General features: G+C 37.0%; 1 protein-coding gene across 1 annotated transcript in view; it reads left to right on the top strand.

Annotated features, from left to right (window-relative positions):
- The window catches only part of LOC309870251 (small ribosomal subunit protein mS35-like), a gene marked incomplete at both ends in the record, with an annotated part of 42,406 nt that extends 24,451 nt beyond the window's left edge, over positions 1–17,955 (top strand). Inside the window, one exon of the mRNA XM_082742436.1 lies at positions 17,686–17,955. Coding sequence (XP_082598562.1) covers positions 17,686–17,955 — 270 coding nt within the window. The remainder of the gene's footprint in view (positions 1–17,685) is intronic.
- Between the last annotated feature and the right edge of the window lie 1,932 nt (positions 17,956–19,887).

Below are 19,887 nucleotides of genomic sequence, written 5' to 3'. Positions count from 1 at the left end.
GACTCAGTAGTATTTTCTATTAGGAACATATGAAGGAATGGAGATAGGAGAGTGTCACTCTCTTTAGATGTTTGAAGGACTTCATATTAAAGAAAGGTTAGATTTGTTTTTCATGACTTTTAGGTATACAACAAGGTAAAAGTAATAGAGAAACAGACTTTGTCACTGAGTACAAACTTTCTAAGAGAGTCCTCTAAAGATGGAGTGTGCTACTTTTAATTGGTAGAGAACGTTCCATCCTTTGGCTACTTAATGGAGATATGGTGGTGAAAGGATCACTCTCTGTGGATAGATAGTTGGATTAGATGCCCTTGGGAATCTCCTGCCATCCCTGAGTTGTTGTAATTGAGTAAACACATGCAACCATTCTCCAGACTGCTCACAGCATTCTCTTCATAATAACAGTAAAACTGTAGCACAAGAGCTTAAGTGGAAAATAAAAGAAAAGGAAATTTTGTTGCCAGGTTACTAAAGAACAAAAAGTAGCTGGTAGCTTTTCTCTTCTGAGGTATTCTAATTATCATACTTTATCCAGATTTTCTAGTTCCTGGCTTCAGGAGCAACATCATAATAGCAGTTAATCTCTCTTTCCTGTCAGTTGATTTTATAAATGCCTTTGGCTTAATGTAATTAAGTTCTCTTTTGAACCAGCAACATGGTTGAATTAGCTATAGCTCTATGGCTGATCCTGAAAGAGTTAATACCAAACAATAAAAACTGACCAGTTTTGAGTCTCTTTTGCCAGCAGCCTGTAAATTGAATTTGCCCCAAAGGAAATGACAGGCATAAATAAATTCAGTGAAAGTTGACTTACTGGATTCTTTCTGTGGTTCCATGACATAGAATCCAAACAAGTTTGTATTCTGGATTCACACAAGTAGCCTTTGATCTTTAATGCTAATTACTTTGATGCCAGAATAAGTGGCCACATACATCTGTCCTAAACAGATATAATTAAATAATTTCTGTATTAAACTTGGCTCTTAATCCTTTCTAAATAAGTACCATCAATGAAGAAGCTTTAAGAGAATGCAGATGAGCTGTGAAATTTTGCAGAGCTGGTGGAACAGAATTTTTATTGAATTGAAGTTCTTTTTTCCTTCTCTTTCCTTTCTTTCTGGAATTCAGACTTAAAATTGATGTTAGCAAACTGGTATTTAATCAAATATTTAGAGAACCCCCTTTTAATCTGTTTCTTTATTTTTTAACTAGTTTCGGAGTATTTAATACCTAAAAGTAAGCTGCTCTTAATTTTCTGGCTTTTTAACCTTTTTGTGGAGGTTACTTCTAAGTGTTGAGGGGAAAGTAATTGATTTTATGTAGCACACAGTTCGGAAACTTCTATGAAAACGTGTTCATCTAGACTTGAGGATAAAGAAATTACTACTGTATGCTATTCAAACAGTTTAACTTTGGAAGTATCAAAGTAGATGTCGAAAAGCATAGATTTCACATACTGTAGACTTCAAGCAGTGAGTTAAAGAATGGTTATGGCAGTGCTAGGAGGTGATGAGACATGCTTTAGACCATTTATCCTTCCGCAGTTCAAAGAAGGAAAGAGAGTTGTAGAAATTTGTTTCAGTCTTTCAGTATGACATGTTGTTAGCATAGGAGTGAATTAACTTTTATCCTTTGGAACCTGATTGACCTGGATTTGAATTCCATTACTTCTTATGTAGCTTTGGCCAGCTATTGGCCTCCTAGGTTCACTTTTCTTCTAAGTGTTTTCGGGTAGAATTTGCATGAAATGTCTGGCAGGTAGCAGGCTCTCAGTAAATGGTGGCTATTAACATTATTGTTAATACTAAAAGGAAGAAAGATTTGTCTTTGGATTTCAAATTCATTTATTCTCATTTAACTTGACAGAGACTTTATATAGGTAATCAGATCTGTACCCTATTGTGTTTGAATTTTTAGAACAGGTATCCTTCTCAGCATTCTGACATGCTGATAATAACAAAACTTCCTAGATTTTAACTTCGTGCCATGATATTCTTTAAAGCTTCCACAAGTAATTTGGTTAAGAAATGATCAGATGAAACATTTTGTAAAATGATTTGCACAAAAGATAGACACTGGGGGAAGAAAAAAACACTTACTTTATAGAGATCTGAAATCAAATTCCAAGGATTCTTGAATAATTTGATATTTAATTACTTATAGTTCCTTTTTTAAATTTGAATTTTCAACTGTCTTATGTGGATTCCATGATAGTCTTATTGCCAGTCAAAAATACATCTAGCTTTATACTAAATTGGTTCTGGAAAGCCACATAACAAACTTCTGAGTCGGGTAATTTCACACTCAGAGTTCTTTTCTTTTTTTTAAAGATTTTATTTATTTATTTGACAGAGAAAGATCACAAGCAGGCAGAGAGACAGGCAGAGAGAGAGAGAGGAGGAAGCAGGCTTCCCACTGAGCAGAGAGCCCAATGTGGGGCTCGACCCCAGGACCCTGGGATCATGACCTGAGCCGAAGGCAGAGGCTTTAACCCACTGAGCCACCCAGGCGCCCCTCAGAGTTCATTTTTAAACAGTTCATTTTTGAAGTAAAGAGTTCATGTTAAAGTAAGAAGTTCAGGGGCAGTGGGGTGGCTCAGTTGGTTAAGCATTTCTTTTCAGCTCAGGTCATGATCCCAGGATCCTGGGATTGAGCCCCATGTTAGGCTCCCTACTCTGTGGGGATCCTGCTTCTCCCTTTCTCTCTATCTCAAATAATAAAATCTTAAAAAAAAAAAAAGTTCATTTTTAAAGCAGACGTTATTGCAGATATATCTGATAATGAAGAGTCCTTTTGCAGCTCCATCATCACCATTTAATGTTTGGGCTGTGAGTTCCTTATGATGTGTGGAATACATGGAATGAACGTATATTTCCAGGTGATAGTAAAGAACTCTTGAATGATGTTTGTAATGTTGTGTACTCTTTCCTGCATTCAGCAGTAATTTTGTCTTGTGTACCAGGTACAGTGCTAGGTATTGCTCAGACTATCAAAGTGAAAGAGCTCTGCCTTTAGGTACCTTTATTTCTGGAGAGAACCAGTAAGTTATAACATAGTTGGTTTCACTCAGTAACGGAGGTAGGAACACGGTGCTGTGAGAGCCACCGATGAGTATTAATTCTCCCTGGAAGCTTCACAAGAACTGGTGACTGGTTCTGGAAGATAAATAGGAAGATGCAGTAGAGCAGTGGGTGAAGGACTCTGGCCTTGTGGATGTAGAGAGCCGGCGGAAGTTGGGTGTGGCCGGGGTGTAAGGCTGATAGGGCAGAGGTAAGGAGTTGAGACCAGGAAAACAAGTCAGAGCCAGGTTGTGAACAGGTTGTATGGCTTATTTACAGAGTGTAAAATTGTATCCAGAGGGCAAAATTGAGCTGAGGTAGCATTTTACTAGTTGTTTAAGAAGGTACCCCTTTCACTTTTTTAATGTTTATGAAATAGTAAACCATCCATATAGCAAATGTCAGGTGTGCTTTCATTAAAATGAACTGTTTATTGATTGATGGGGTAAAAGTTTACTGGTTGCCTATTACTTGCTTGGTGTTGTTGCATATGGGGTTTATTATATAAGGAGGAAGACTTTGTCTTTTCCATTGAGGAACACTAGTAGAAACAAGGTTTAGTAGTAAATATTACAAAAGTGTTGTTGTATAGTTTACTATGTTGTATAGTTTACTATTTAATTTTTAATTTTTTCTACTTATTGTATATCCTTCAACACTTCAGTTGATACCTGCTTTGAGCCTATTTTTTATGATATAATTGATGTGTATAATATTATATTTGTTTCAGGTGGTAAAGTGTAATGCTTCCATAACATATGTTATGAAATGATCACATTATGTCTAGTTAACATTCATCCACTCATCACTGCATATAGTTACAAATGTTTTTTTCTTGTGATGAGAACTTTTGAAATTTACTCTTAGTAACTTTCAAATATGCAGTACAGTATTATTAACTATAGTCATCATGGTGTACATGACATCCCCAGGATTTGCTTTCTAACTGGAAGTTTGTACCTATTAACCATCTTCACTCACTTTGCTCAACCCTAGCCTCTAGCAGCCACCAGTTTGTTCTGTTGCTATACGTTGAGGTGTTTTAGATTCCACACATAAATGAGATCATATGTTATATATCTTTCTCTGACTTTTTTTCACTTAGCTTAATGCCTTCAAGAGCCATTCATGTTGTCACAGATGGCAGGAGTTTCTTTTTTTGGCTGAATAATAGTCCATAGTGTATATGTATGTATGCTTGCATACATACACACTTAACTCTTTATCGGTTTATCCATCATTGGACACAGAGATTGTTTCCATGTCTTGGCTATTGTAAATAATGTTGCAGTGAACTTGAGGGTGCAGGTATTTTTTCAAGTTAATGTTCCTTTTCTTTGGATGTATACCCAGAAGTGGAGTTGCTTGATCTTGTGATAGTTATATTTTTAATTTCTTGAGGAACTTCTGTACTGTTTTCCACAGTGGCTGTACTAATTTACATTCCCACCAGCAGTGCACAGAGTTCTGTTTTCTCCTATCCTTATCAATACTTGTTATTTCTTGTCTTTTTGAGAATAACCATTGTAACAGGTGTGAAGTGTTCTTTCATTGTCTTTCATTGTCCTTTTGATTTGCATTTCACTGGTGACTGATGTGGAACATCTTTTCATGTGTCTTTTAGGCCATCTGTATGTCTTTGGAAAAGTGGGTATTTAGATCTTCTCATTCTCAAATTGTTTTTCTGCTTGAGTTGTTATGAGTTCTTCATATATTTTGGATATTAATTCAGCAGATGAATTTGAGCCTTTTATTCTTTGCATAACTCCTATCTCACATAAATAGCAAGTTATACTGTCTCATCTATATTGGTTAATAGGGCCCTTGACCACAGACAGTTGTGCCATGTATGACTGGAAACAGTTGACTGTTTCCCATGTGTGTTTTTGTTATTCCATATATGTTTTGTCTTTCTGACTCATCATAAGGTCCTCATTAGCATATATCCAACCTTACTGTATTTTGTTCTTCATAGTATCTAGGTCAGTGCTATGTAAGAACACTGAATGTTTAATAATAGTTGTCCATTCTTTTAGATTTCCATAGACCTTTTTTTTTTTTTTTAAAGATTTTATTTATTTATTTGACAGGCAGAGATCACAAGTAGGCAGAGAGGCAAGCAGAGAGAGAGAGGAGGAAGCAGGCTCCCTGCAGAGCAGAGAGCCCAATGCAGGGCTAGATCCCAGGACCCTGGGATCATGACCTGAGCCAAAGGCAGAGGCTTTAACCCACTGAGCCATCCAGGTGCCCGATTTCCATAACCTTTTGAAGTACAAGTCTTCAAAAGTAAGGTGACAAAGTATCAAACTCCCTTTTTAGTAAAAACGTAGCATACTTGTTAGATGTTAGCAATGATTAGCTTACTGTTCTAGCTTAATGATCTATTGAGAAAATTATTAATAATCAGCAATCATAATTGTGCCCAGTTTATAAAAAATATCTTTGCAACAGTTTGAGATACTTAATTTTCATGGGTGTATGATTTATGTGTAGATTAGGTTTGCTTTTCATTTGATTATGTTTTCTCAAATATTTACAAAGTATTCTTAATTCCTTATTGTTTTGGAAGTTTTCCACAAACATTTGCTTCTATGAGTTTATTTCCTGATGCTAATTTATATTTGACTATGGTAGTATCCTCTGTATTATAGAAAAATAATGGCTGCTGTAACAGGGTACATCTCTTCAATGTGAAATGTATTTATGCATAAACTTCTGAGTAATCTAATTATGCATAAACTAATATTACAGTGTTTATTAAAGAAAAAAATAACTAAATACATTAATTGGATTCCCATGATGAGTCTGAGCATTGTTGTAGAGCAGTAACAATAAAGAGTGCTTACTTGCTACCTTTTCCTTGATTCCAGGCAAATAGCACATCTGGCCTTTATTTAATTTATTTTTATTTTTATTATTGTTATTGTTATTTTTAGAGAGGGAGCAGAGAGGAGACAAAGAATCTTTTTTTTTCTTTTTCTTTTTTTTTCTTTTTTATAAACATATAATGTATTTTTATCCCCAGGGGTACAGGTCTGTGAATCGCCAGGTTTACACAGTTCACAGCACTCACCATAGCATATACACTCCCCAATGTCCATAATCCCACCCCCCTTTCGGAAACCTCCTCCCCCCAGCAACCTTCAGTTTGTTTTGTGAGATTAAGAGTCACTTATGGTTTGTCTCCCTCCCAATCCCATCTTGTTTCATTCATTCTAGGAAAGAAAGAATCTTTTTTTTTTTTTTCCTAAGATTTTATTTATTTTATTTGACGGAGAGAGAGAGATCACAAGTAGGCAGAGAGGCAGGCAGAGACAGAGAGGGAAGCAGGCTCCCTGCTGAGCAGAGGGCCCGATGCGGGGCTCGATCCCAGGACCCTGAGATCATGACCTGAGCCGAAGGCAGCGGCTTCAATCCACTGAGCCACCCAGGCGCCCCGGAAAGAAAGAATCTTAAGCAGGCTCCAAATCTAGCACCCAGCCAGATGTGGGGCTTGGTAGCACAGTCCTGAGATCATGACCTGAGCCAAAATCAAGAGTTCGACACTTAACTGACTGAGTCACCTAGGCTCCCCTTGGCTTTCGTTTTAAAAGAAATTTTTAGTCTTGCTCCAGGAGTCACCTGTGTCTCTTTCTTTTTTACCTTTGCTTTCCAAATGATCACCCTAGATAAAAATAAAAAGGAAACCAAAAAGGGGATGAGGAGTGAGAGAGGAGCTCCATTTTTTTTTTTTTTAAGATTTTATTTATTTATTTGACATAGAGAAATAGTGAGAGATGAGCATGATGAGCAGGGGAGAGAGGGAGAAGCAGTTTCCCGCTGAGCAGGGAGCCGCATGCCGGTCTCCATACGAGGATCCTGGGATCATGACTTGAGCCGAAGGCAGACGCTTATCTGATTGAGCTGCCCAGGTGCTCTGAGGAGCTCCATTTTTAAAAAGTGCTTTAAAATGGTGTCTTTTTTCTGAACACAATAGTGTTTAGTGTGCCCATCCATTTTAAATTAGTACTGACTTTGAAGATCAGGAATCAGATTTATCTGTTACAACCTCTTCATGATATAAATTGAGAAATCAAGATTTAGAGAGATACATAGTTTTTCTCAAGTTTACAGAGTTTGTTGGCTGAGGGACTCGAGACTTGAACTGCAGCTTCAAAGTTCATATTCTTCCCATGGTATCATATTTAGTGTTATTCAACTTTGACTTCTATTAAAACAGATTATTAAATAGGAGATGAAATCAAATCTGCACTTTAGCTGCTAGCTTACTATGTTCTCAAACTGAACAATTGACAGTTGAAAATTTATTTCCAGGGCACCTGGGTGGCTCAGTTGGTTAAGCTTCTGGCTTCAGCTCAGGTCATGATCCCAGTGTCCTGGGATGGAAAGCCCTCTATTAGGCGCCCTGCTCAGGGGCGAGCCTACTTTTCCCTCTCCCTTGGCCTCTCCCCCTGCTTGTGCTCTTTCTCTCAAATAAATAAAATCTTTTTAAAAAAGAAAAAAGAAAGAAAATTTATCCCCCTAACCTGTTTTCAGGGAGGGGTTGCATTAGACTCACCTGGGAAGCTTTTTTTAAATTACGGATCCATGAACTCTACATAATTAACATCTCTAGTGGTGAAATTCAGGAAGGTTTCATTTTAAAGTCTCCACAGAGGAGTCTGATATAAGTTCTGATTGTGAATAATTTCCCCAATCTTTGAGTCTTCTTAATAAAGAAACTACACAGAAGGCTGGTATATCTCTTTTAAGATGGTTTTTGTATATGTGTCTAGTATCAGTTAGTTGAGTGACCGCCTTCAGCTCAGGTCATGATCCTGGAGTCCCAGGATTGAGTCCCGCATTGGGCTCCCAGCTCCACAGGGAGTCCGCTTCTTCCTCTGACCATCTACCCTCTCATGCTCCCTCTTACTTGCTCTCTCTCTCAAATAAATAAATAAGATCATTAAAAAAAAAAAAAAGAAGAAGGGCAAAAAAATTTGTCCATGATACAGACTTTTTTGACTTGATGTGTTAGGCAATAGGCAGCTGTTCTGTATTCTTGGATGATGGCACAATTAAGGTGACACTTCTCTTTGCTGTCAGGGAAAACATCATATTACATCCTTTAAAAATATTTTCTCTTCCTGTTGCCTACTGCTACCACTCTGAGTCTTCATCATCTTTTAACTATAATAGCCTTATTGATTTTCCCATCCCGTCTATCTTCTGGATTTCTGTTAAAGTAATTGTTTCTAAAAAGCAAATCTATTGTGTCATATTGCTTTATAAAGTCCTTCAGTGAGTGGTTCCCTATTACCCAGGATAAAATCTAACCTACATAGCCTGTCTGTTCACAACAGTTTGCCACCTCATTACCAGTTCTCAGGAAATATAAGCTATGTATTCTGTATCTCAGCCGTAATGAACATAATGTGTTCTTTTATAACTTTACATATGCTGTTCTTTCTGCTTATGATTTTTTTTTCAAATTGATCAGCCTTGCCGATTCATATGAATCTTTTAATACACTTCAGATGTAGCCCGTCCTAGAAGTTATCAGTGTATCCTTTCCTCCTCCTCCTGTTAGCATTCTTCTTATTGCTTCTATGGTAATTGTCTGACTGACCCTGTTAGACTGTGAGATTACTGAGGAGAAGGACGTATCTTTCATTTATTGTTGCATTCCCAACCCCGAGTACAATGTCTGACAAAATAGCATTCAGTAAATTTTTAAAAAACCAATCTGAATTAAATCGAGTTCCTTGACATACTCAGTTAAACATTTGGCCATGGTAACTGAAAGAATTGGCAGTAGTCTTTCTTTTTTTAAAAAATCCACTATGGATATTTACCTCTTCTTATTTTTTATGATTTTCAAATAACTTGAATTTTCTTCTAATGCTTAAACTGTTTTTTCCTCATGTAGCACAATGCCTTACTTATAATCATGAGAAGTGGAATATTACTGTGATTCATGTTCTAGGCAAAGGGAGCTGTAATTAAGATGGTAAAAGGTGACAACTTTGTGTGTTCAGTGGAACAGCTATTTCTTTGCCTTCTGTTACATCAGAATACACTGACCAATGCATGGAATGCAGTGTTTTTCTTTGTATTGAATTTATGCTTACAAGAGGACAAAAAGGTGATAGATGCAATTAAATTATTCTTTTGTTCTTTATATTCTTTTTTACAGTGTATCTGTGTTCCTTGGAATATGTTGTTCTGCCACTAAAAAGCAGTATGATTTGGCAAATTATTTAATGGGTCTGGGCTTCAGTTTTTGGTCTATAAAGCAGATAGTAATAGTACTACCTCATAGGGTTGTTGTGGAAGTTAAGTGAATTATTGTATGTATGGTGCTGACATACGTAGTAAGTATTCTAAAGTAAGTATTCTAATAGCTATATTCATCCCATGCTGCTTTCCTCACCTTGGCCTCCATTCAGTTCCGTGATTATACTGAGGTCTTTGCTATCTCCAGGTCTTTCTGGATGCTCTTTTCTCTGCTGGGGTTGCAGTCTTCCATTTGATTGGCTCCTACTCAACTCCAGGTTTCCTACTAGACTGGCAATTGCAGGACAGCACAGTGTGTGCCTGGCAGGGTAGTTGTGCAATAAAGATTTATTGAGCAAATGAATAATTGAGGCTTTGTAGAAAGGAGAACAGATCGTGTAGAATGAAAGGTTGCTTCCTCTAGGGTTGTAGTCAGAGCAGGTTCTCTCGTTGTAGGCAGGGAAGAAAAAAGAGAGCCCAGATATGTGTATATGTATTATATACACACTCATACAAATTAAATGCTAAAATTATAAATGTTTAGTGGTTGAAGTATTAAAATAGGAGTCTATAGGTTAATCAAACTCGGCCTAAATGGTGATCAATTTAAGCTTAGTGATATTTTTAATTGCCACCCAGTAATTTGAAGATGATATTATTTATACTTTAAAATTAATATATTGCAGCTACACTTCAAAAGAAGAAACTCTTGGGGCGCCTGGGTGGCTCAGTTGGTTAAGCATCTCCCTTCAGCTCAGGTCATGATCCCGGAGTCCTGGGATCAAGCCCTGCATTGGGTTCCCTGCTCAGCCAGGAGTCTGCTTCTCTCCCTGCCCCTTACCCCACTCATGCTCTCTATCTCTTTTGCTCTTTCTCTTGCTGTCTTTCAAATAAATAAACAAAATCTTTGGGGGTGCGGTGGAGAGAGACTGGTTGATGAGTACGTGAGAGTTTATATAGTGCTATCTCTTTTGTATGTGTTTGAAATTTTCTGTAATAGACTCCTTTAAATCACAAAAACAAAATGTATTTAGCCTCATAGAAAATGATTAACTTAGAGGTGCCTGGGTGGTTCAGTCAATGGAGTGTTGGACTCTTGATTTTTGGCTCAGGTCATGATTTCAGGGTCATAGGATCAAGCCCCCAGTTGGGCTCCGTGCATAGCACTAAGTTGGCTTGTCCCTCTTCCTCTGCTCCTCCCCCTGCTAGCATGTGCCCTTTCTCTCTAAAAAAAGAAAGAAAGAATTAGGAAAAAAAGAAAAGAAAAGAATTAGCTTATAAATTGGATTTTGGGGGCGCCTGGGTGGCTCAGTGGGTTAAAACCTCTGCCTTCGGCTTAGGTCATGATCTCAGGGTCCTGGGATCAAGCCCTGCAACAGGCTTTTTGCTCGGCGGGGACCTGCTTCTCTCTCTGCCTGCCTCTGCCTACCTGTGATCTCTGTCTGTCAAATAAATAAATAAAATCTTTTTTAAAAAATTGGATTTTGTTCCACTACATTATTATTGTATTTGAATAATGAGGATTTTTTTTTTCTGTTTTTTATTTCATCAGCAGATGCCTAATACGAACAAGCATAGGTACCCTTTTTCTAAAATACTTGGATATGAAAACATTCATTTTTAGCCAGGGTACCTAGAGACATCCTGCTTCTCCCCGTACTGCCTAGCACATGGTGGGTTCTCAGGAAATGTTTTGTGAAAGAGTATGCAGGAGCAGTCACAGACCGAAAGGGAGTTTTGTCTGTTGAGCTCTTTCATTGCAATTTATTTGTTGAAGAAACCTTGGGCTCTTGTTTGCTGTGGGCTTTCCCATCATTTGAATTCTGCTGATTGTATCACCATACTATAATTTTTTAAGTTGATAGTTGTATCTAGAGCTTCATCAGATTCTATTTTGACTTTTTAAAAACTACTGTGTAATTAGTATTGTGCTCTTCCATCAGGAAGTCTATGGTATCAGATTATTTTTGTGAAATTTAACACTATTAGTTCTTTAAGTTTGAAGTTATAGAAAAATTATGTTTTAGATGGTGAAAATTATAGGCTTTTAAATAAACTTATTTGGGGCGCCTGGGTGGCTCAGTGGGTTAAAGCCTCTGCCTTCGGCTCAGGTCATGATCCCAGAGTCCTGGGATCGAGCCCCGCATTGGGCTCTCTGCTCAGCGGGGAGCCTGCTTCCTCCTCTCTCTCTGTCTGCCTCTCTGCCTGCTTGTGATCTGTCAAATAAATAACTAAATCTTTTAAAAAATAATAAATAAATAAATAAACTTATTTAAGAAAATTGATCCAGACTAAATTTCCCAAAATTTGATATTGCAAACTTAAAAAATAAGTTTTGATTTTTATTTGTATAAGACATTGTCTTATTCCATTTAGGTTGCTATAACACAGTACCACAGACTGGTCTGTTTATAAACAAAAGAAATTTGTTTCTTGTTTTTTTGAAGTTTGAGATATCTAAGATCAAAGCATTGGCAGGTTGGGTGTCTAGTGAGGGCTCACTTCCTGTTTCATAAACAGCTATCGTTTTGCTGTCTCCTCACATGGCAGAAGGGGCAAGGGTTTTCTCTGGAAGCTCTTTCACAAGGGTGTTAATCTCATTCATGAGGGCTCCACCTCATGACCTAGGCATCTCCCAAAGACCCCACCTCCAATGCCACCATTTGGGAGTTCCATTCCAACAAGAATTGAGGGTGGGCATGGGGGGCGGAGACCCAAGCATTCAGTCTATAAGAAATATGTTAAGAGTTATCCTCCAAAGATTTGTTGGAACTTGTTAAGTAGAATCATTGGGAATCTTGGAGTTATATCATAAAATATAAAAAGATTTCAGAATCTCATAGTTATAATCTCATAGTACAGATCTGATATGTATAGCAATGTAGTTTTGTGTTGGTCTGTTTTGGCATTCATTAATTCTGACTTCTGCTCTATCTAGACTGTTATTAATCCCATCCAACTCTTCCTTAGGCATAGCCTTCAAGGCTTTTGATTGGGAACTTGGTTAATCAACTTCTATATCTGCTGTAGAGTCATTTGTACTTTTCAGAAGTTTTGAGCTTAGCTTGGTAACCTCTAACCTTGAAACAGAATCTGGTAGATGTTTTAAAAGGGTGATTGGGGTAGGGGGTGCCTGGGTGGCTCAGAGGGTTAAGCCTCTGCCTTCAGCTCAGGTCATGATCTCAGGGTCCTGTGATCAAGTCCCACATCAGGCTGTCTGCTTGACAGGGAGTCTGTTTCCCCTTCTCTCTCTCTGCCTGCCTCTCTGCCTACTTTTGATCTCTGTCAAATAAATAAATAATATCTTAAAAAAAAAAGGGTGATTGGTTGTGCATTTAAAACACACTTCTTCCTTCTAGTACGACTTTGTCTCCTAAACATTCTGAGATTATGGGGGATTTTACTTTGCTTTTTAGAGGTGTGATTATGATTTCCCAGCTTCTCCATAAGTAACCCCAGAACTAAAACCAGTCATGTTTGGGATTCTTCAGTTCCAGTCTGTTTTATAGAGCCCTGTATAACAGCTCAAATTTCACGTATTCCTCTATACCCAAGAAGAATCCTGCATTTGCCAAGTGCCAGTCTTGTACAGAATTGGAAAATGCCCTCAGGAAAGAAAATGTTTAAGGATTTTCAGAAGGATCCTTCTCACATCCTTGCAGCCTGGAATTCACATTCGTCTAGTCATCACTGATTCTGTAACTCTGATATCTTTTTTTTTTTTTTTTTAAGATTTTAAAATTTATTTTAGAGAAAGAGTGAGAGTGGGGGAGGGGCAGAAAGAGAGGGATTCCCAAGTAGACTCCCTGCTGAGGAGGAAGCCCTACTGGGGGCTCCATCCCAGGACCCTAAGATCATCACCTGAGTTGAAATCAAGAGTTGGGTGTTTAACTGACTGAGTCACCCAGGTGCCCCAAGGATTTTATATTTATACCTCTTAGAAATGAAAAATATTCTAACGTGACAAGTAGTATGGACAGTATTGCTGCCTTTATATCATTGACAAAGATTAAGATGTTTTAGAATAGCTTCCTAATATATCATTTATAGAACAGCATCTCTTTTAGTTAGTTCTGTTCTCTCTTCACTGACAAGCTCTATTTGGTTGTTACTCATCTGTGAAAGCTTATACATTAATGAGTAGTAAAGATTTCCCTCAAAAAGTAAATAAATTGATAATAATTAGCTTTTACTTTTCCTGCTTGAAAAACAGAGACATTCTAAAGATGCTGTAAAGATATTTTCTTCCATTTAACTCAGGACTTCAAAAAAGTAAATTTCTTTTTCTTGACAAGAATGCTATTTTGTGTGCGTGTGTGTGTGTGTGTGTTTTCTAATCTACATCTGATTAGACATAAAATGCCTATATCCGAAGGAGACTGCAGGAAAACTGGAGATAACTTAGTAAGAATAGGCAATTAATTGGGAAAATTTAATCAGTGATAGCATTTATCAAGAAGACATGAAGTTACAACAATCACGAAAAACATTACCTTTATATCAGGGATAAGAAATAAAGACCTCTTGTTTCTTTAACTATTTTATCTAAACATTATAAAAATAATGATACAATTTTGTGAGTGGGAATAATTGCAGAACATTCGAACAATTTGGTTTGTGTTTATATTTACACTGAAAGTTTCTATTTATTGTTTGATGGGGGTAGTGATGCCCTTGACATAGAAACACATTTTGTAGGTAGGCTAACAAGGATTTGAATCCCACTCTCTTTCATTCATCTTCATAAGCTATGTTTTATTCGTAGCAAGCATTTATTTAGTGTTTACTCTTAGCCGGTTGCTCTAAGTGCATGGATATTCCTTACCTATTTTATTTTATTTTTATTCCTTACCTCTTTTAATTCACAGAACAGCCCTTGGAATCACTTCTTCTGTAACACAAGTCTGTCACAGTAGTAAGTGATGAAGCTAGGATGTAAACTGAGTTCGTAAAACACCAAAGCCCATATTAAATATTGTGTCATATCACCTCCCTGTGCGATCCTGAGCAAATCACACACACACACACCCTAACTCTGTAACCCCCAAAGCTTTGGAAATTGCTAGTTTTTTCATAACTTATTTGGTGGCAAAATGAGACTTGAACGGATGAAAAACATTTACAGCCTTTGTTTATCCCATTTAGTGTGACTGCATACATGTTGCTGCAAAAATGGTGATGTATTTGATTTAGGGTGTCCTGTGGTTGATCTTCTCTGGAAATGTTAACAAAATATATGGTGTATGCACTGTATTAATTTTCTAAAATGTAAAAAATTCTGAAATCAGAAACATTCCCAGGTGGCTATGGCCCCTATTTAACTTCCATATTACTTTATTTTCTTTCTGTAGAGATGTTAACATCAAACCCAGTAGGTTTTAATAAGAATTATATGAAATAATTAACGTATGTAAGCATTTAAGGTCCGTGGCATATATGTATTTAATTTATTGGTATTGTTACTATCATTATCTTGGAATTTATATTCAACTGTGCAGAGTTTGGATCCTAAAGGTATTAGAATTGTTGAAAACATGAGTTTTGTTTAGCTTGCAGCTGAAGCCCAACACTGCTTTGTGTCTGTGTAGGATTAGTAGGAAACTATGCCTTCTACACATTGTAGTCACTTTGACTTACCACTGGCTATTTAACACAGTATGATTTTCTCCTGTAAGTGTTTGTTATCCCTTAGTGCAGTATTTCCTAACCTTTTTTGTGTCGCTGCACACAGAGAAAAGTCTTTCCTGAGATCAGTGAAGGAAGAGGGTGCTTGTGCACCGCTGCTCCAGGGTCTCCTGAGGGCCAAGGGAATCAATAGCATGGCACACTGTAACACTTTGACAAAACAGCCTAGAATTGTGTACACCAAACATTAGCGGAAGATACATGAAATGATGAAGATTACAGTGAATTTACTTTTGTTACCTCTTTAAGTATCTATTTCAGAATAGGTGAAAAAATCCACATAAAACTAGGTGAAAGTTATAATTTTTTAAATTGTTCATCTTTTAATTGTCTTCTAGCAGTCAAGAATGAAGTAGGTTAGAACTTTTTTTAAAAAGTAAGAGGTAGATTGACTGTTTTACATAGTGCTTTATATAATGTATTTGTTGGAATCTTAAGGATACTCATTTGTAAGTTAGAATTATGAAGAAACTATGACGCTGTTTCATCATTTAAAGCACTTCTAAGAGTAGATAGGACCAAAGATACATTTAATTTAGGGCATTTGTTTTTTTTAAGGGTCTGACATTTATTTTTTCCCCAAATATTACAGTAAAACGTAGGTAGGGTAGGATGATTTTGTCAGTTTTCTTTTTAATGTAAAATTCAGAGTTTGGCTGTTGGAAGTTATTTGCAACAGGCTTGTATGCACAGGATACAAGAAGTTGTTTCACATTATTCACCCACCCCGCCCCTTTGCCAAGTCTATGGGGTGAATCACAGCCAGATTAAAAAAGGAGTGTAGAGTTAATTCTCAACCAGATAATATGTTTCTAGAATGTTAGTTGAGATGTTTTCCTCAGCTATAAATTCAGGATAGGGAGGTGGGGCAAACAGTATATAGGGAGTTGTGAGTATAGCCCCTTTGGCTAAGGAATTTGAGGGTCAGGGAGACACTCCACATCCTATTGGTTTATTTTGAAGGAAAGGTTATTTAGTTTGAAGGATATAAACAGGATTTCTTTTTCTTAAGGTTCTTTGTGGAGGAGACTCTTTCCTTGCCTTCAGTTAACCCAAATGGGGTTAGCTGAGTCCATGGCATATCCAGGGGCCTATTTGCAGTTGGTGGGGCTCCTCTTTACCTTTTGAGGGATGCATTTCCTGTGCTTTTTCTCTTTTCCTTTTTTGTTTCTTAAGATTTTTTAAAATTTTTATTTATTTGATAGACAGAGATCACAAGTAGGCAGAGAGGCAAACAGAGAGAGAGAGAGGAGGAAGCAGGCTCCCTGCTGAGCAGAGAGCCTAATGCCCCAGGACCCTAGGATCATGACCTGAGCGGAAGGCAGAGGCTTTAACCCACTGAGCCACCCAGGCACCCCTCTTGTGCTTTTTCTTTTTTCATGGACTCGATAGTGAGGTTGGGGACAGGAGGGAGGCAGAAGTGGAAACCGACTCCTTGGTACTCACTTAATTCTGAACAGACATGGAGCTCTGTCTGCTCAAGTTGGGGTCTTTTTCAAGAGGAGTTTTCAGAGATAAAATAATTTTGACAGCCTTACAAATCTTTCTTTTAATACTTCAGAAATGTTCTAATTTGCGGGGTTTACCACCTTCAAAAGCTTTAAGAATATTGGATGATTCTATAATAGTATATAGCTCAGAATATGTTATTTTGGAAATAAATATTGTTAATATGTTATATTATGTTAGAATATGTTAGTTTGAAAAGAATGTGGCTGGCATTCAGCACTTCATTGAACCAGGGCTTATTTATCAGCTGCGTTCCTTGATTTTTCACAGAATGTTACATCTTCATCTAAATCACGAATCTGAATTATATTACTATAAAACCTAACAGTGTTCCCTAAGATAGCATAGTAGTAACTTTTGTAAGAAAAAACATGTTAGTGGGGAGCCTGGGTGGTTCAGTTGTTAAGCATCTGCCTTCAGCTCAGGTCATGATCCCAGAGTCCTGGGATTGAGCCCTGTATCGGGCTCCCTGCTCCAAGGGAAGCCTGCTTTTCCCTCACCTGCTCCCCCCTGCTTCCCCTCTCTCACTGTGTCTCTCTCTATCAAATAAATAAATAAAATCTTTAAAAAAAAAAAAAAGAAAAAGAAAGAAAGAAAGAAAAGAGAAAACAAGTAGTGACAAAAATTGTTTCCCTTAGAGGAACAGAAAATAAAGATAATAACAAAATAAAATTCCAGAATATATGAAGTCATTAGGACTAAAAATCATGTATTACACATGTATTTTATATTTTTTATTTTATTGTAATGATTGGTATTCCTTGTCATCCCCACAGGCATGTTACAAAGATAAATACAGTCTTTTCTCAACTCTTTATTATTAACCTCAGAAATGTGCAAGTGTTGATGTGTTAAGAGTTTAGGGATTAGAAAGCTGCAAAAAATGAGTTTTCTGTCTCTTTTGGGAAATAGTGTTGCTTTGTGAGTGGAATTTGCAAGCCAGATAAATTCTGTAGAGTTAGTGAGTGGTAATATAGTAGTCACATTACAGAGTGTGGGGTCCTGAAACAGTTGGTGCAGGTGGATAGCAGTGCTGTAAGGGAGGGAAATCAAAGTTCACATACAAAGTATCCATAGGGACTCCACATTTTACAGATTCTCTTTCCCTAAAACAAAAACAAAACTTTGTTTTTGGATCATATTTCTCAGATTTCAGAACTCATTTTTTTCCTTTCAGAAAACTGAAGAATGGGAGAAAGATAAGACTGAAGCAGACATGGAAGAGTATGTATGGAACAATAGCTCCTCTGAAAAAAATATTCTGGAAACACTTCTCCAAATCAAAGCTGCTGAGAAAAATCTGGATGTAAATAAAGAAGAGCTCCTTGCTACGAAAGAAGTTGAAGAGTACAAAAAGTCTGTTGTTAGTCTTAAGAATGAAGGGGACAATGAAAATACCCTTTCTCAGTACAAAGAATCAGTGAAGAAACTATTAAATCTAATATGATTTATTTAGAAAAATCTCCTTGATTTAATTTTTATTTTATGATTTTTAAAAATCTCCTTGATTTAAAATCTCCATGATATAATTTTATAATTATCTCACTTTATATAAATTTGAAAATACTAAAAAAAAAAAACCCGTTTTTACACATTTCAGATTTTTTTTATTAGTTTCAGAGGCTTAGTGATTATTATTAGTTTAGTGATTCATCAGTTGCATATAACATACCCAGTGCTCATTCCATCAGTTTCCCTTTTTAATACCCATCCCCCAGTTACCTCATCACCCCACTCACCTCCCCTTCAGCAACCCTCAGTGTGTTTCCTAGAGTTCAATGTCTCTTACAGTTTGCCTTCCTGTCAATTTTCATCTTATTTTATTTTTCCTTATCTTCTCCTGTGTTCATCTCTTTTATTTCTTAAATTCCACATATGAATGAAATCATATGGTATTTGTCTTTCTCTGACTTACTTATTTTTCTTAGCATAATACTCTAATTCCATCCACATTGTTGAAAATGCTAAGATTTAATTCTTTCTGAATAAAAATACTACTGTGTATATACCTCATCTTTATCCATTTGTTTCCCTTGTCTTTGGAGACATATCTAGCAAGAAGTTGTTGCAGCTGAGGTAAGGTTGCTGCCTATATTTTCTTCTAGGATTTTGACAGATTCCTATCTCACGTTTAGGTCTTTCATCCATTTTGAGTCTATTTTTGTGATGGTGTAAGGAAATGGTCCGGTTTCATTCTTCTGCATGTGGCTGTCTAATTTTTTCAGCACCATTTGTTGAAGACACTGTCTTCTTTCCATTGGACATTCTTTCCTGCTTTGCTGAAGATTAGTTGACCATAGAGTTGAGGGTCCATATCTGCTCTCTGTTCTGTTCCATTGATCTATGTGTCTGTTTTTGTGCCAGTACCATGCTGTGTTGCTGATTACAGCTTTGTAGTAGATTTTGGCTTTATTTGCTGTTCTTTTCCCAGCTCCTTTAGGTCTAAGGTTAGGTTGTGTATTTGGGACTTCTCTTGTTTCTTTCTTTTTTTCTTTCTTTTTTTTTTTTTTAAAGATTTTCTTTATTTATTTGACAGAGAGAGAGAGATCACAAGTAGGCAGAGAGGCAGGCAGAGAGAGGGGGAAGCAGACTCCCCACTGAGCAGAGAACCTGATGTGGGGCTCGATCCCAGAACCCTGTGATCATGACCCAAGCCGAAGGCAGAGGGTTTAACCCACTGAGCCACCCAGGCACCCTACTTCTCTTATTTCTTGAGAAAGGCTTATGTTACTATATACTTCCCTCTTAGGACCATCTTTGCTGTATCCCAAAGGTTCAGAACTATCCTGTTTTCACATTTGTTTTCGTGTATATTTTGAGTTCTTCTCTAATTTCCTGATTGATTCTTTAATAAGGTGCTCTTTAACCAACATGTATTTGTGTTCCTTCCAATTTTTCTCTTGTGATTGAGTTCAGGTTTTAAAGCATGGTGTTCTAAAAATTTGCATGGTATGATCTCAGTCTTTCTGTACCAGTTGAGGCCTGATTTTTGATGCAGTATGTGATCTGTTCAGGGGAATGTTCCATGTACACTCAAGAAGAATGTGTATTCTGTTGCTTTAAGATGAAATGCTCTAAATAGATCTCTTAAGTCCATCTGGTCTGGTGTGTCATTCAAAGCCCTTGTTTCCTTTTTCATCTGCTTAGATGATCTGTCCATTGCAGTGAGTGGGGTGTTGAAGTCTCCAACTATGGTTGTATTATTATCAGTGTGTTTCTTTAATTTTATTAATTGGTTTGTACAATTGGCTGCTCCCAAGTTAGGGGCATAAATATTTACAGTTGTTAGATCTTCTTGTTGGGTAGACCCTTTTATTATGATACTGTGTCCTTTTCATCTCCTATTATAGTCTTTGGTTTAAAAAGTCTAGTTTGATGT

This window comes from Mustela nivalis (assembly GCF_964662115.1).
Source record: "Mustela nivalis genome assembly, chromosome: 7".
Taxonomy (NCBI): Eukaryota; Metazoa; Chordata; class Mammalia; order Carnivora; family Mustelidae; genus Mustela; species Mustela nivalis.
Note: the sequence above shows the minus strand (reverse complement) of the source record. Positions and strands in the feature narration are given on the sequence as shown.